General features: G+C 38.8%; 1 protein-coding gene across 2 annotated transcripts in view; it reads right to left on the bottom strand.

Moving 5' to 3' along the window:
* Positions 1-19,249, bottom strand: part of LOC124544664 (leucine-zipper-like transcriptional regulator 1) — a 144,566-nt gene that overhangs the window by 75,414 nt on the left and 49,903 nt on the right. For both annotated transcript variants that reach the window (XM_047123283.1, XM_047123282.1), the window contains exon 9: positions 3,607-3,807. In XM_047123283.1, coding sequence (XP_046979239.1) covers positions 3,607-3,807 — 201 coding nt within the window. The remainder of the gene's footprint in view (positions 1-3,606; positions 3,808-19,249) is intronic.

Consider the following 19,249-nt stretch of genomic DNA (forward strand, 5'->3'; position numbering starts at 1 on the left):
CAAGCACACTGGCTCACTCTTTCCACACTACACTCTTTGTAGTGGATGCCATCTTACTTTTGACTGACTGAAAACTGAGAAGATGCACTGATCTATGTCTATCAGCGATTTTCTGAAACTGTAGGCCATGCCTATTGAAACAACCCAGATTTCCTTGCCAGCATGTCCCAGTTTTTGTATCTATTACCATCTAAAATTAGGTCACTCATTTTGAAATACACTGTATTTTGACTGCTCAACCACAGCAGGCCATTGTCGGTTGTCACCACCTGCTGTTGCTATCACCCCATGGTGGAAGACTAATGTACATCTTGTTCAGCACCAGAACCATGATATCATTCAGTTTTACATACTCTCCCTGATTACAATTACTGGGTTATTTAGCATTTTCTATGGCCCACCTGAATAGTCACATTACAGCTTGTGGCTACCAGTACTTGAGTTTTATCAAATAGAATCCGGCAGTCTCATGGATGCAAAGTACATTCTGCAATAGCTGATCTGTCTGTTTCTCCCCTTCTACAGTTGCCCTTTGTTCTTTTATTCATTTTTCGATTATTCTGTTGTTAGTACCCATATAAAAATCTCCACAACTATACATAATATTGTAAATTTGTGTTTTTTTTCAATGGTTTGCAAGCTGCCTGGACTGACTTTAGGTGTTCCTGTATCTTCCAGGTGGGTTTGTAGATTACAGTGATAATCTGTTACATCAAGTTCCTTTCTATGCAGTCAGTACTGGCAAGAAAACCTAGGCTTTCACAAATATCTGTACATCACTGTAATCTTTTTGTGGTTGTCTTAACGCTCTGTGTCTCAGTGGAAGAACATCCATTCTTGATCACTACACTGGTACAACATTCCAATTCTGCGTCTGGCAGTTCTAGTTGACATATGATCCTGGCTCTATCAGTTAATGATTTTATAACACCCTGCTTTTGTTGTAGGCGGTAATTTGAATTCTGGTGTAAGTAACAGCATATGTGCGTGGGTTTCCTCGATATCATGTGACATAAGCTACCACCCTCTTTCTTGGAGACTAGTGTATCAAGAAGATGTAATCTTCTATGTACCTTCTCTTCCATAGTAAACAAACATCAGATTAATCTCATTCAGATGTGCATGAAAATGATATAGTTCCTCTCTGCTGCATTTCCACAACCACATATTGTTGGCAGTTTCTCGAATTACTCCATGTAAAAACTTGCAATCACCAGGGTGAAGGCACACCCCGTAGCTATGCCATGAGTCTGTTCACAGAACCTAATGTTCTATTTGTAGTATGTGATCATGATACAATACTTGAATAGTTAAGCAGGCAAAATTCAATTCAACTGTTCTAACACAACCTCATTAAGCAAAACTGTGGTAAACAGTGATAGCACATAAAAACTAACAACCATGTCCTCTGGTGAACGACTATGCCATTTAATTTACTAATGAAACGTGCCACATTCTTGATGTAAATTTTATTGGCTCACATGTGGTCATAGTAGTGTTGTCAAGAGTTTAGCACTGGATTGGGTGGGTGAACCAATTCAGTTGTGCTACCACCACAACTTTATGGGCTGCTGAAAACTCATAAAAAACATATTCCATTGATTTGCCAATACATTTGATTATGTGAGATGGGATGCAGCATTCATAGTTGCTTCCAACAGATCAGATTGTTAATAAAGTTTTTTACTTGGAGGCTATGAGAAAATTGTGTAACTGTGTGCTGAAAAAAGGCTCAATCTATGGCACATGATAAACTGGTTCTGCCACCATGACAATTCTCAGTCACATACCCCTCTCAGAGTGTCCCTTTCTAGCCAGAAACTGCGTGACTACTTTACCCTACACAGCTTACTCATCTGATCTGCAATGATGAACTAAAACATTACATCCACCTGCTTAATAGCATGTTGGTACACTTTGAAATGCAATATGGCAGTTATTCTGTGTGGCATGTATTCACGAAGTCCTTGGTTGGTTTCCGGACATACGTGGCACAAGATGTGTACGCACAGATCACACAATTACTATAAATTAAGCATCAATAGTTTGTGGGTGTGGAGTCGATTCCTGATAACATTCCAGATTTATTGCATTGGGTCCAGATCAGGCAAATCTGATGGCCAAGAAATTAACATGAGTTTGCAATCATATTCCTCAAACCACTGTAGCATGATCCTAGCATTGGGAACTGGACAGTTATACTGCTGGAAAATGACATCACACTTGAGTACACATCAAGCATTAAGGGATGCACATAATCCACAGTTGTCCAGTGCCTTTGGTTACTATCAGGATGTCCGCCATAGCTTAACACTACCTCCATCGGCCTTTGGTGTATGCTTCAAGCAGCTGTTCGTTTGGATGATGGAGTATCTGGACTTACCATTCACCAGTTGTAACAAGAAACATCATTCATCTGACAAGTTGATACGTTTCCAGTGATCCATGGTCTATTATCAGTTATATTGTGCCCACTGCAATTACAAATTGGGCCAACATGAGATGTAGGGGGTCATCTAGTGTGGAGACCCGCATTCAACAATGTACACCGAATGATGTGCTCCAATACACTTCAGCCTCCACCAATATTGTACGATGCCACAGACCACCACCTATCGCATTTTACACAGCTGGCAAGCATCAAATCTCCACATTCTGTGACGAAGAGCGAATATCCAACACCTTGCCACTGTCCTTCAATCCGTTTCCATACATGCTGGTGACAGTAGCATGCAAACAGCCAAACAGCTTCTCCATTTCTGGGATGCTTGTTTCCAGGGGCAGGGACATAACAATTTTCTCTTTGTCAAAACCGCTGATGTTAGAGGATTTACCCATTTGCAACCCCTATCATCACTGGAATGATTCCCCATCATCTTTGTTCCATTTATATCCTTTCCTTACCACGTCACATGCCAATAATGCTGCCAGGTGGCATTCATTTTTCTGACAATGGGTAGTGGTCATCATGTTCTGGCACACTGGTGTAGTTCCGTGTAGTCTCTTGTGCTTGCATCTGAATACAAGCATGAGAGGACATTGATTTGGTTATGGGTCAGTGGACTAGGAAAGAATGAGGTAAGAGCTGTTAATAGTCACTGTATAAGAATATAAAAAATGTTTGCAACAATGGATTCACAGATTGGTCAGATATGCTGTATATAATGGAAACTACTTCTAAGTTAATAGGATAGTCACGCAATTCCAACTCTGTTGGCACCAGGATCAGCAACTCGATGTATTGTAAAAGAAGATCTATTATGTACAGTCAAACATTACAGTTGTAGGAATGTTCTACAAGATTTAGTACACTACTGTAATTTGTTCACACAAAATGCTCAAAAAATTATTTATGTAACCAAACATTTTGTATTTCATGTTTTGTTGATAACACTGTACCTTCTAATGTAGGCAATTATTTGAGAATGAAAGAAAATGTTCGAAACTAGTCAACAATAAAAATATTATTTCAATCTGACAGAAACCTTAATTAATAAGTTACTGGAAAGATAAGTTTTGTAAAAAAATTAAAATACATAGCCTATAAAAAATACCCTTTTCCTGTTTTATCCCCACCTTATTTATTCAGTACACAAGAGTTGTTACCTTTTCAAGGTGTTTGTCACGGGCTTCACGAGCCTGTCTGATACGGGCCCTCAGCCACTGGGAACGTGCAGCTACCATTGCAAGGTGAGCAGGAATCTTCACTTCTTCTGTCCCAACAACAAACTCAACATCACAAAACTGTCGACTTTCTAGCAGCTTACCAAAGTCTTCATGAAGTGTACACTTTGGGTAACATGAGAACTGTAAGCAAATAAATTACATTAATGGAGAAATTTAGCACTAATAGAATATACATGACTGTATTTGCATTAAACAAAAATATTTGATACCTTTCATAATTATTTCCCCATCAGTCAACAGATACATTCACCCTGTAGTCACATTTTTAGAATGTTAGTTTATGGAACAAAATTATTATTATTATTATTCTTTCTTTCTTTCTTTTCTCAGACGTTATGTCTGGTCAAAAATGGAAAGTGACGCGGACCTTGATCAAGCGTGACTTCCTTTTAACTGTACGGTATATGTTATATTGCATTTAGGAACTTTCGGGTGATTGAACAAGTAACAATAATTACGGATTTCTGTAGTTGTATATATAAGTTTGGATGTAGCTGTATTGCATTGATGTACTGGTGGATATTGTGTGGTATGACTCCTATAGTTGATAGTATAATTGGTATAATGTCAACTTTATCCTGATGCCACATGTCCTTGACTTCCTCAGCAAGTTGGATGTATTTTTCAATTTTTTCTCCTGTTTTCTTTTGTATATTTGTTGTATTGGGTATGGATATTTCGATTAGTTGTGTTAATTTCTTCTTTTTATTGGTGAGTATGATGTCAGGTTTGTTATGTGGTGGTGTTTTATCTGTTATGATGGTTCTGTTCCAGTATAATTTGTATTCATCATTCTCCAGTACATTTTGTGGTGCATACTTGTATGTAGGAACGTGTTGTTTTATAAGTTTATGTTGTAAGGCAAGCTGTTGTATTATTTTTGCTACGTTGTCATGTCTTCTGGGGTATTCTGTATTTGCTAGTATTGTAATCCGCTTGTGATGTGATCTACTGTTTCTATTTGTTGCTTGCAAAGTCTGCATTTATCTGTTGTGGTATTGGGATCTTTAATAATATGCTTGCAGTAGTATCTGGTGTTTATTGTTTGATCCTGTATTGCAATCATGAATCCTTCCGTCTTACTGTATATATTGCCTTTTCTTAGCCACGTGTTGGATGCATCTTGATCGATGTGTGGCTGTGTTAGATGATACGGGTGCTTGCCATGTAGTGTTTTCTTTTTCCAATTTACTTTCTTCGTATCTGTTGATGTTATGAGATCTAGAAGGTTGTAGAAGTGGTTATGAAATTGCAGTGGTGTAGCCGATGTATTTATATGAGTGATTGCTTTGTGTATTTTGCTAGTTTCTGCGCATTCTAGAAAGAATTTTCTTAAATTGTCTACCTGTCCATAATGTAGGTTTTTTATGTCGATAAATTCCCTTCCTCCTTCCATTCTGCTTAATGTGAATCTTTCTGTTGCTGAATGTATGTGATGTATTCTATATTTGTGACATTGTGATCGTGTAAGTTTATTGAGTGCTTCTAGGTCTGTGTTACTCCATTTCACTACTCCAAATGAGTAGGTCAATATTGGTATAGCATAAGTATTTATAGCTTTTGTCTTGTTTCTAGCTGTCAATTCTGTTTTCAGTATTTTTGTTAGTCTTTGTCTATATTTTTCTTTTAGTTCTTCTTTAATATTTGTATTATCTATTCCTATTTTTTGTCTGTATCCTAGATATTTATAGGCATCTGTTTTTTCCATCGCTTCTATGCAGTCGCTGTGGTTATCCAATATGTAATCATCTTGTTTAGTGTGTTTTTCCTTGACTATGCTATTTTCTTACATTTGTCTGTTCCAAAAGCCATATTTATATCATTGCTGAATATTTCTGTTATCTTTAGTAATTCGTTGAGTTGTTGATTTGTTGCTGCCAGTAGTTTTAGATCATCCACGTATAGCAAATGTGTGATTTTGTGTGGGTATGTTCCAGTAATATTGTATCCATAATTTGTATTATTTAGCATGTTGGATAGTGGGTTCAGAGCAAGGCAGAACCAGAAAGGACTTAATGAGTCTCCTTGGTATATTCCACGCTTAATCTGTATTGGCTGTGATGTGATATTATTTGAATTTGTTTGGATATTAAGTGTGGTTTTCCAATTTTTCATTACTATGTTTAGGAACTGTATAAATTTAGGATCTACTTTGTATATTTCCAATATTTGTAGTAACCATGAGTGGGGTACACTATCAAAAGCTTTTTGGTAATCAATGTATGCGTAGTGTAGTGACCTTTGTTTAGTTTTAGCTTGATATGTTACCTCTGCATCTATTATCAGTTGCTCTTCACATCCTCGTGCTCCTTTGCAACAGCCTTTTTGTTCTTCATTTATAATTTTGTTCTGTGTTGTATGTGTTATTAATTTCTGTGTAATGACTGAAGTTAATATTTTGTATATTGTTGGTACGCATGTTATGGGGCAATATTTAGCTGGGTTTGCTGTGTCTGCTTGATCTTTAGGTTTCAGATAAGTTATTCCATGTGTAAGTGTATCAGGGAATGTGTATGGGTCTGCAATGTAGCTGTTAAATAATTTAGTTAGATGTGAATGTGTTGATGCGAACTTCTTTAGCCAGAAATTTGGTATTTTATCTTTTCCAGGGGCTTCCCAATTGTGAGTAGAATTAATTGCTTGGGTGACTTCATGTTGCAAAATTATCACTTCAGGCATCCGTGGTATCATCTTGTATGTATCTGTTTCTGATTGTATCCACCGTGCATGCCTGTTACGGTGTACCGGGTTTGACCATATGTTGCTCCAGAAGTGTTCCATGTCTGTTATGTTTGGTGGGTTGTCTATTTTAATGTGTGTGTTATCTATTGTCTGGTAAAATTTCTTCTGGTTTGTGTTGAATGTTTGGTTTTGTTTCCTTCTATTTTCACTCTTTTTTTGTATCTTCTAAGTCGTTTGGCCAATGCTTGTAATTTCTGCTTCTTTTCATCTAATTGCTCTATCGCTTCTTGTTGTGAGATTTTACCTAACCTTTTTCGTTTTTTTTCTGATATTTCATTTCTTATAAATTGTGTTAGCTGTCCGATTTCTTTTCTCAGTTTTTCTATTCTGATCTGTAGCCTGTGTTGCCATGCTGGTTTTGTGGGTTTCTTCTGTGTGTTGGTTGGTTCTGATCTCTGCCTAGTGTGTATATTTAGTGTAGTGAGTGCTCCTATAAAACCAGTAGTTGTAACTCTTCCATAGTTGTGTTTTCATTTATTTTGTTGTGTATGATAGTGTTGATAGTTTTTATTGTTGTTTCGACTTGTGGGTTATTTGGTGGTCTATGTAACAATGGTCTAATGTCTGTATTTGTGTCTTTGTATTCTATATATGTCAGCTGAAATTTCTCTTCTATATCGAACATGTGTGTCACTTCGTGTTCTATTTGTGCTTGTTCTGGTGGCTGTCTTAAGATTTCGTTTTCCTCTGATTGTTTAATTGATGCGTGTTGGTCTTTGTTTGTTTGCTCTGGGATGTTTGAGTCCATTACTGTATTTTCTTCTTATTCTGATTGCACATTATTTTGTTCCAGTATTTGTTGTACTTGTTGTTTGATGTTTTCTAATTCTGACTGGGGTATCCTGTTATTTTTTATTATTACACGGATCTGATCAGCTAGTCGTTGTTCTGTTAAAAACTTTAATTCTAGGTATCTGGTAATAAATGTTTTGTATACTTGTGATCTGTATCCAGTTGTGTTGGTTCCTAGGTTTGTTGCTTGGTAATAACAGAACATGAGGTGTCGATTAACTTCATCTGACCATCTCATCCTCTGTCTTTGTTTTCCTTCTAGGGTGGTTGCAGGAAGCATATCCTGCAAAACACCTCTATTTGGATTTAAATCATTTTCCAGTTGGCTAGCAGTGTCGTTACCATTGTGGGCGGGCATAGGGTTCAACCGTCGTCCCCGACCATTATTATTATTATTATTATTATTATTATTATTATTATTATTATTATTTTTGGGAACTGCCTCCATGTACTGTCAATGTCATATGACGTGAATCTCTGCCATTAAAAATTTTCCTGAAATCCAGCTAATCTTGCCCCTACCATAACAGTGGGTGATTGTTATTAACGAGGCATAAAGAAGGAAACGGACCTAAATTATACAAGACCCTGAACCAAAAATTCATCGAGTCTTTCAGGGGGAGACACAAGTACTTACAGATCTGTGTAGCCAAGATGAGGACAGAGTACAGCAGTAAGCAGCTAGAACTTAACCAACTGGTATCAGTTGTGGAGGCAGTGGTGAGTTAAATAACAGGAAATTTTTTTGTGTAAATTCAAAACATAAAAAAAACTGTACTTAAGAACCATGCTTGTCTATCATAGGGTATTTTTCAGTCTGGCCATTAACCATAACAAAGATCAGAGCACAGCTGAATAATGTATACTATTAATCATCGCACACTGGCTTTTGCCCAAATGAGTTTTAACATGTGGCCTCACTAATCCAACAATATGATCAATAATGACTGCAGAGTGGATGGGGACATGGTAATTGGATCATGGAACAATAAAGATCAATTGCTTGGTCACGTAAATCAAGTTTTCTTTTACAAGGGTAATAGTCACAGCCTGATGATGAAACACTTTTTTGAGAAAATTTTCTGTTAGCAATGTCTTTTAGATCAATGAACTCTGTCCAACATTTTTTTCCAATTAATAGATTCCATTGCTAAAATATTATTCCGAAAGGCCTAGAAATTGCTGTGACAGCCTCTTCATTGGAATCTATATATTTCACAATGGCAAGTTTATTTAGATGTGGACTGGCTGGAAGTCATAATGTCAAATTTGGTAAAGAAGATGGATGGTTCCAGCAATTCATACTTCAGGCATCTCAGTTTCCCCATGACAAGAAACCTGTGTGGGCAGATGCATTAATCTGAAGGAAGACAATTCTTTTTATTTTTGCAATTCAGACATTTTCACATATATTTTCATCTAGACCATCCTCAAAATTTGTGCGATATTCTCCAATAACTGTTTCATCCTTTGCAAAGTAATAAATATGAATAATGCCTTTTGTGCCTCTGAAAATGAATGGCATAACCCTTGCACCATATGAAATCTATAAATCAACTGTATGTTTTTTAATGCAAGGCCAGGAGTTTCCACACACTACCTTGATTGTGCTTCCATATCTAGTATGAAGTGATTGACTCATATCAACCACAGACTCAAATGAGCGTAAAAAATTAGTTGGGATCTTTTTAAAATGCCCCAAATATTCCTAAGAAATTTGTTTTCATATTAACAATTGGGCAGCTTTTAGAAAAATGTGGGTACTTCAAGCAGAAGGCTTTTTCGCACCGAAATATGCTATAGTCTTCCTAGATTACGGTGTCAGTTACTATGTACACCTTTGACTGCAAATTGCCCAATACCATTTTACTCTTTCTTGATGCTTTCATAGTTCCTGTTCACTTATGTTACTGTGAACATGTAAATGGAGAAATATTTTTGGCCAGAGGTCTTGCAAAGGTACGTCATCTTCTATATGAAGGTTTGGTTAAATTACATGGAATGTACACTGCTGATAAATATACAATGCCTGATAAGAAAAAGGGAAGCACTCAGAAGTGGAGGAAGAAACAAAATGGAACCTCACTGCAGTGATTGCAAAATTAAGTCAAATTTATAAAAAAATTGAATCCACTTATCAGTAAGATGTTGCAACCCCTGTTGCCTGGATGCCTGTGTTAAGGGTTGGGAAAGGTATCATAAAGCTGCTGTATCCTCTCCTGAGACCAGTTGGCCCACAACTATCTCAATTGGACCTTGATATCGTGGCTACTCGCACCGGGACGGAGTTGATGTATGAGCTGTTGTTGAGCATGTTCCACTGGGGACAGATCTTATGAGCTTGCTGGCCATGTGAGTACCTCAACATCCTGCAGGCATTTCATCACATGCACTACATGTGCAAAAAACACAGTCCTGTTGAAAAATGGCACCACAATACTGTTGCATTAAAAGTAGCACATTAGGATACAGGATGTACATGGCATGCCATTGTGCCGACAGAGTTCCCTTAGTTGCTACCAGCTGTGAGCTGAAATTGTACCCAATGGCTCCCCACACTATGACATCAGGAGTATCACTGCTTTGCCTCTCCAAATCACTGGAAAATGGGACCTCTCCCCAGGTTGCCACCACACTCTCTGGTGATGGTAATCTGGAATAGTGTGAAGCCCTGATTCCCCCTGAGAACAACAACCCCTTTTATCAGTAGTCCTTGCTTCCCAGTGATGGCACCACTCTAAACACAGCCATTTCTGTTGTGAACAGCAGACTGTGCATGGGATGGTAATTCCCTATTCTAGCTGCTGCTCATTTCTGACCAATGGTGTGGGACAAAACGATGTTACACAGGGTTCATTACTTGTTCTCAGATGGCAGTCGCAGATGTGATGGGGCACTTGGTGGACAACATTGTGATCCTCCTTTGTGAAAGTCAGACTCGGTCAACAGGAACCTGGATGATGAGTATGCCTGTTCTCATGTTCCCAATCAGTTCAACATTGGTCCTCTGTTACATTCAAACACCCCAAAAATCTGGATATTGCACAAATTGACCAGCCAGCCAAATCAAGACTCACAATGTGGCCCCTTTCAAACTATGTCATGTGCTGATAAAGCTGCCTCACATGAGCACATGGCATCTCTCTCTCTGCCAGAGTGATCACTCAAATCTGACATTCACACTCCTTATATATCCTACCAGGCCTGGTACCAACACTAAATATGAACAATGGTAATGTACTCTGGAGGCTGTTCTACTTGTCACAAAAAATTTCAACTCTAATCACTAACATACCCATTTGATGATGTGTATGTGTATGACACTACATTGACATCTGTCTGTCTTCTGGGCACTTCAATTTTATTTTGTCGGGTACTGTAGTTTAACATTATTGTGAAGATGCCCTGGGTCCCCACTGGTATCTGTGGTTATTATAGATGGCACTCAAAGCTTTAGATTTAGTCACTATTATTTCTGATCATCAGTATCCCTTCATGTTGTTGTGGTCTCACTAAACGAAGTGTCTGTGCCAAAAGACCAAACTGTACTACAGTTGTTTGAAGACTGCAGTGAACTAATGCTGTTGAACGATGGCGCATTATTAAGTGTGTGTTGTGGACTCACTGTGCTAATTGGTAAGCAATAAAGATGTTCTGGCTGTTAGGTGTATATTGTAAGTACAAAATCAAATGCTAGTTTATGTAACATGAATGGATTGTCAAGGATTACAGTGTTTCTAGATATGAGCAGCCTATTATCCTCATTCTGGAGCCAAAACACATTTGGTGCTATGCATGTATACTGGCTGAAGGCAAGAATAGCAAGTAATGAATACCGACAAAGTAAATCACAAAACAATATTTATCACAACTCACTGCGTGTTCTTTCTAATGGACATGCTTTTTTTTCTGTCAATTTCAAAATGTATCTTACAGAATGCTATACATGGTACATAGTGCTAGATTGCTAGATGATACTCTTCTTCCTACACATACATAATAGTGTCACATTACACTTGTAATCTGGAAAGAAAACAGGGGTGGCAGGAATGTAGTTTTCTTTAGTTAGACAAGTATCATAGGCATGTGCAGGATGAGAAGAGACAGCAGTGCATATACAAGAGTTGCTTAGAAAGAAAGACTGCAGATTCTTGACACACACACACACACACACACACACACACACACACACACACCATAGCTAGGACTGAAAGTTGTCATGGAAATACTCACAAGGTATAACACTTATTTGACCAACTTCTGGCAAACTCACTGAGCAGTGAGTCCAAATGTTAAGAGCAAAGATTTTCTGCCCATTTTGTATGTGCCAAATGACACAATCTTACCAAAAATCACCAAAAAGTACTGAGTATAAAACACAAAATATACTGCAGTCTGTTAAGTGATTAAACTTGGCTGTTCTTGAAATAAAAACAATGCCACATATTAAAATCAATCTGTAACAAAATCAGCTTATTTTCTCTCTGCAATATGGTATGAATCATTTTCTGAAGAAACTGTCTTCTTAATAAGTATTCATTGTACAGAATGAGGTAATTAGAATGATATGTAGACTATTTCCAAGAACCTCTTGCTACAAAACGTTCAGAATTTGGGAATACTACTGCTGCTTTCTTGAACATATTCTCCCTCATGCGTTTTGTAATAAAAAACCTAAATGTCTATGACAATAATTCAGAAGTCCAGTAACGACACCAGATGCAAGAACAACCTCCATTATAATTAAAAAAAAAAAAAAAAAAAAAAAAAAAAAAAACACACACACACAACTTGTCATCAATGCACTAATGCATCAAAATCTTGAACTTGCTTCCCACACGATTCAAAAGCCTGGGAAACAAGAAATTCTTTTTCCTGTCTAAATTACAGTAGTTTTGTTGTATTATTCTGTTTATTTGGTTGATGAGTTTGACAGATAACTGATCATTATGATGAACTCTGGTTTCTGAATTGTTGTCATAAACAGTGTATAATGTGACTATAATTATTTCAGGATTATGCTGGTTCGTATACTGTCATGACTGCATTCATTCGTGTTATTTCCGTACAATTATATTTGTTTATCCATTCACACATTGTTTTGTTAATTCACTCATGGACAGATGTGGCACGAGTCAAATTATACATAAACAGGCAGACGCAAGCATTGTTGGCTACTTCTGTAAGGTATACTAATAACAACAAATTATGACTAGTACTTATACTCAATTTTATAATTATTGACATTACTTCTCAAATACTTATGTTATGAGGAAAACAGTTACTTTGAAATAGGCTGTTGCTCCTCACACACTACTCGGCTGACGTTTTTATCTACTATTTACAACCAAGCATTTAGGTAATTTTACATTATTGGTTGTCCATATACTGACCAAGTCAGTATCTATCTAATGCAAGTATTAAAGCTACATGAAATTTACATTTCTGAGTGCAAGTAGTCTGATAAATTTTAGAAGTATTGGTTGATGAGGCAATCTTTTATTTTGTTTTAAATATTTCGGGATTTCCAGTTTCTTGCTTGATATCCACTGGCAACCTGTTACAGCCTTTTGCACCCAAATAGAAAACTGCAGTCTGAACCCTAGAGAGGTATGCGTAGTCTATACGGAAATTATTTCTACATCTGCTATTGTGGTTGTGAGTTGTTTTCATCCTAAATTCACTTTTTATTAGTCACAAATACCATTAAGGAGTGTCTAAGCATAAGGATTAAGGGCCCTGAAGAGGTCTATGCAAGATGTTTGGTTATCAACTTTACACAATATTTTTGTCAAACACTTCTGTAGAATAAATACTTTCTTTGTTTCGGCTGCAAAACCCTAGAAGATTATGCCATAGGACAAAACTGAGTAAGAGCGGACAAAGAATGCTAGCAACCCAGTCTACAGTTCACTACAGTGGGGGAGATTTCCGAGTGCATGGCAGGCAGAACTGGGCTTTTTGGTTAACTTCTCAATATGCTGATGCTACCTCAGTTTATTATCCATCTGGATGTACAGAAACTGCACACACAAAACCTCATCTAGTGTGAACTTTATGATCTCTACTTCTGGTTCCTTTAAGTCAATTTGTTTGTTTGAAATTGCATAAGATGAGTGTTTGTAAGATTAAGGTTAAGCTGTTGTCTGTTGCAATGCATATACACACAGTGCAGAATAAATGCCCACTAGCACCATACATAGAGTTGTTTACTAGAACCCTCAAAAATGAAAGCTCTACAAAATTTCTTGGTATATGGATCCAAGAAGATCTAAGATGGGTCCAACATACAAAATACATTACAAATAAATTAAATACCATTTGATATATTATCAAAATTCTTTCCGATTGCACATCGAAAGAGACACTAAAAGATGTATACTTCACCCAGGCAGAATCCTTACTGAGATACAGTATAATCTTTTGGGGAAACGCATCTGCTAGCAAAAGTTGTTTTATATGCCAAAAGAGAATTGTAAGAGCCATAGAAAATGCTGCATCAAGAAGCTCATGCATGCCCTTATTCAAGAAACTAAATATCCTTCCACTACCGTGTCTGTACATTTTACAAGTAATCACTTTTGTAAGGAAAATCTTAGAAAATAGCAATAATTTTGTGTCAACTAAACAAAGTATCCACCTGTATAACACAAGGAGAAAGCAGGACATACATGTTCAATATGCACACATAACACTATACCAGAATGGACCACTGCAAACAGGAAACAGACTATACAATACGCTACTCTAAATATTAAAACAATAAAAGACACTTCAAAATTTAAAACTGCTGTCCATAAATATTTATTGCAAAAATGTTATTATAGTATAGATGAATACCTTGAAACATAAAAATTTATTGCCAAATATCAAAAAAAAAGAAAAAAATAATTACTTGGGTTAAATATAATGTATGGAAGCTGAACCTTCAGTTGTGATAATATTAAGCCTAAATCAATGTAAATATTCTGTATGACTTAAAAACATGTATTGTAAATCACAATGACTTGTCCAATATCATATTGTATACGTTGTACAACAAATGATCAAAAGGACAAATAAAAATGTAATGTAATGTTAGCTAGTATTAAGCGTGTCCACCCAGGATTGGAGCAACTGAACAACCTCTACCACAGTTTCAACTACCTCTTGTCACGCCATGAAACTAAAAATATTCCACCCACTATCCTTCCAACCTCTCCCACAGTGGTAGACCACTGCCCAAAGAACCTACACAATATCCTTGTCCATCCCTGCTTCCAACCCCTTTCCTCATGGCTCACATCCATGTAATAGGTCCAGATGCAACATCTGTTCCTTACATCCTCCCACCCCCAACTACTCCAGTATGGTCACAAGCATCACCTATCCCATCAGAGGCATGGCTACCTGTGAAACCAATTGTGTGATCTACAAGCTAAGGTGCAATCACTGTACTGCATTCTACATGGGAATGACAACAAACAGGGTGTCTGTTCACATGAATGACCACCAATAGACTATGGCTAAGAGACAGCTGGACCACCTAGCTGCTGAGCATGCTGCCCAACACAACGTTCTTCACTCCAAAGACTGCTTGACAGTCTGCACCATCTGGATCCTTCCTACCGACACCAGGTTTTCTGAATTGTGCAATACATCCTACATTCCCGTAACCCTGCTGGCTTCAGGCTTCGATAGTCACTGTTCATCCGCCTATCCCCTTCCTTGCTCCCAGTCCAGCACTACACAGCATTCAATTCCACTAATGCACCCAGTCTCTCTACTTCTTTACTTATCTCCTTCCCTCTCCCCCCTCCCTCACCCCATGCCCCTTTGCCTATCTTCCTACTGTATCTAGCTGTCCTACATTGCCTCCAGTCCCCACCATGTCCCTTAATGCTTCCACAAGCAGCACTTTATGGTCACCGATCACCCCTCTACTATCCTCCCCCTCTCTGCCCCAGCCGCCTCCTTCCCCCTACCACCCAGACTGCTTCTCCCATCATGTGCAGTCTGGGCTTGGTGGCTAGAGACAGTGGTCATATGTGCAAGTCCTTTCCTTGAGTGAATGTTGACATGTTTAGTAGTCTTTTTGTTATGCCTGTTTGTGACTCAACATTTCCACTATTTGGTAAGCAGCAATCCCTCCTTTTCATAATATTGGTAAAATTATGAAGTATTTATCTTATTACTGTTCAGATTTTTTCAATGTAGCGTTATTTATTGTTTAGTTTGTAAGTTACCTCAATACCATCTGCTATGGAAATAATTTATGAACATCTCTCATTATGAATACTGATGTGTAACTGCGAGGCGTGGTTTTTAAGTAAAGTCCATTTTGCTGTAGACACTAGTAGTTCACGCACATACCGCAACAAGCATGTGCGTCATGTACCAGCATGCCTCAGGATCAACTGTGCTCAGTTACAGCTCTGTAGCTAACCTGTACGGTTCTGTTCTGTGCTTTCAAAATGTTTAAGACTATCAACTCGCTCACCGCTCATGACGTTCACTCAGTGATACAGTTTTTGTCAGCAAAGAACCTGTCTGCTGCAGAAATTCATCAAAGGGATTTGCAAAGTGTATGGTGACACTGTTATGAGTGGAAGCAAAGTGCGTAAGTGGGTACGAGAATTCAAAGATGGCCATGACAACGTCCATCGCCCATGATGAGGACTGCTCCTGTTGCCCTCTTTGATTACAGACAATTTGGTGGCTTCAGTTGAAGCAAGGATTCGTGAGAACAGGCACTTCACAATAACAGGTCTCTCAAACGAATTTCCTGATGTGTCAAGATCAGTGCTTTACAACATTGTTTCTGAACACCTAAAGTTTAGCAAGCTATGCTCCCATTGGGTCTCATAACTCCTAACAGAGGACCACAAAAACCAAAGATTTGAGTGTGCGATGAAGTTCTTGACTCGTTATCACGAAGAAGGTGACAGCTTCTTGAGTCAGATAGTAACTGGAGACGAAACATAGGTTTCCCGTATCACGCCCGAATTTAATAAACAGAACATGGAATGGAGACAGACTGACACACACACACACACACACACACACACACACACACACACACACACACACACACTTGCATGTAAAGGTGAAGGCCAAACAGACTCTGTCCCAGCACAAAATCATGGCCTCAGTGTTTCGGGATAGGCATGGTGTTTTGTTGGTCAGTTTCTTGCAACGTGGGAACACTATCAATGCAGAAGCATACTGCCAAACCCTGAGAAAGCTATGCAGAGCAATTCAAAACAGAAGCTGCAGCTTGCTGAGAAAGGAAATTGTCCTTCTCCATGACAATGCAAGACCTCACACTGCAGGTCAGACCCGCGATTTATTACACAGTTTTGGCTGGGAAGTTTTAGACCACCCACCCTACAGTCCTGATCTTGCAACGAGCGATTACCATCTGTCCAACTACAAAGAACACCTCAGTGGCAACCATTATAATGACGAAAACGTGAAAACAGCAGTGAACTCCTGTTTATCGGAGCAGGTGGCAAGTTTTTATGAAGAGGGTATTTTAAAATTGGTTGAGAGGTATGATACGTGTTTCAACAAAGTTGGCAACTATGTTGAAAAATAGAGTGAAATATGTACTTTCTGAAAATAAATTTACTTTTTTGAAATAACCTTTTGTTGGGTACTTATGTTCAAATGGACCTTACTTTAAAAAAAAAACCGCTCTCGTAAATATGAAGGGCATTCAGTAATTAATGCAACACTTTTTTTTTCTTGGCCTATTTCAGCTGAAAAAATGTGGAACTTGTATGACATCACAGAATATTCCTACTTTGGTCCCTATAGCTTCATGAAGTCACAATGGATCATGGTGCATTATGTTTCCTTCAAAATGGCACCTGTAATCGAGCTGTGTTCCAAGCAGAGAGCTGCCATTGAGTTTCTATTGGCAGAAAACCAGAGCATCGCTGATACTGACAGGTGCTTGCAGAATGTCTACAGAGACCTGGCAGTGAACAGAAGTATTGTGAGGCACTGGGCGAGGTGTCTGTCACCATCGCAACAAGGTCATGGAAACCTGTCCGATCTCCCACATGCTGACCAACTGCACATAGTTGTGACTCCTATAGGGTTGGAATGTGCAGACATGCTAATTTGCAGCAATCAATGGGTCAAGTCAAGCACCTCACTGCACAACTGGACATCTCTGTTGGCAGAGCTGACACTCATCCACCAGTTGGGGTACTCATAGGTGTGTGCCTGATGGGTTCCTCGCCACTTAACACAAGACCATAAAGAGCAATAAAGTACCAACAAGGCTGATCATGACAAGACTCTGCCCAAAATTGTCAAAGATTACGAAACAAAACGGCAAGCCATCAACTGGTGCCGCATCACCTCTCCTACGAAAAAAAAGTTCAAAGCCCCACCCTCAGCTGGAAAGTCATGCCGATGATCCTCTGGACTCTGAATGGGTTATTCTGTTTGATGTCTTCCCTCATGGTGCAATGATCAACTTCGAAGTGTGCTGTGTTACCCTCAGGAAACTGAAGAAATGACTTGTGTGTGTTCATCACCACAGAAATTCAAACAAACTTCTCCTCTCCCATGACAACGCAAGGCCTCACACAAGTCTGCACACCCAAGAGGAGATCACAAAAAATCCATTGCATTGTTCTACCTCATCCACCCTACAATCCAGATCTTGCACTTTCTGACTTCCATCTGTTCAGCTCAATGAAGAATGCACTCCACAGGAAGCAGTACCTGACGATCTTTCTTTTTTTTTTTTTAGATGTCATTATTTTATTTTTATTTTAAATTTTCACTGCTGCTAGCCAGAGAATGTAGGTGCCTAGTAATTTTCCACAATTACTATGCATTGCACACAGCCAGAAACCAGAACAATTCAGACAATAATAAGAATGTTAATTCATACACGGTGACCTAAAACTTTCATCAGCTAACCCATAAAATAAATAAATTATATTTTCGTAGCAAGGTTTGCATCTACTGTCCACAACGAAATATTTTATGCACATTATGACAGTGTTATCAATATAATGGAAGGAAACATTCCACGTGGGAAAAATTATATATAAAAACAAAGATGAGGTGACTCACCGAACAAAAGCGCTGGCAGGTCGATAGACACACAAACAAACACAAACACACACACAAAATTCAAGCTTTCGCAACAAACTGTTGCCTCATCAGGAAAGAGGGAAGGAGAGGGGAAGACGAAAGGAAGTGGGTTTTAAGGGAGAGGGTAAGGAGTCATTCCAATCCCGGGAGCGGAAAGACTTACCTTAGGGGGAAAAAAGGACAGGTATACACTCGCACACACGCACATATCCATCCACACATACAGACACAAGCAGACATATTTAAAGACAAAGAGTTTGGGCAGAGATGTCAGTCGAGGCAGAAGTGTAGAGGCAAAGAAGTTGTTGAAAGACAGGTGAGGTATGAGTGGCGGCAACTTGAAATTAGCGGAGATTGAGGCCTGGCGGATGACGAGAAGAGAGGATATACTGAAGGGCAAGTTCCCATCTCCGGAGTTCGGATAGGTTGGTGTTGGTGGGAAGTATCCAGATAACCCGGACGGTGTAACACTGTGCCAAGATGTGCTGGCTGTGCACCAAGGCATGTTTAGCCACAGGGTGATCCTCATTACCAACAAACACTGTCTGCCTGTGTCCATTCATGCAAATGGACAGTTTGTTGCTGGTCATTCCCACATAGAATGCATCACAGTGTAGGCAGGTCAGTTGGTAAATCACGTGGGTGCTTTCACACGTGGCTCTGCCTCTGATCGTGTACACCTTCCGGGTTACAGGACTGGAGTAGGTGGTGGTGGGAGGGTGCATGGGACAGGTTTTACATCGGGGGCGGTTACAAGGATAGGAGCCAGAGGGTAGGGAAGGTGGTTTGGGGATTTCATAGGGATGAACTAACAGGCTACGAAGGTTAGGTGGACGGCGGAAAGACACTCTTGGCGGAGTGGGGAGGATTTCATGAAGGATGGATCTCATTTCAGGGCAGGATTTGAGGAAGTCGTATCCCTGCTGGAGAG

The sequence above is a fragment of the Schistocerca americana genome, chromosome 8, assembly GCF_021461395.2.
Source record: "Schistocerca americana isolate TAMUIC-IGC-003095 chromosome 8, iqSchAmer2.1, whole genome shotgun sequence".
Lineage (NCBI taxonomy): Eukaryota > Metazoa > Arthropoda > Insecta > Orthoptera > Acrididae > Schistocerca > Schistocerca americana.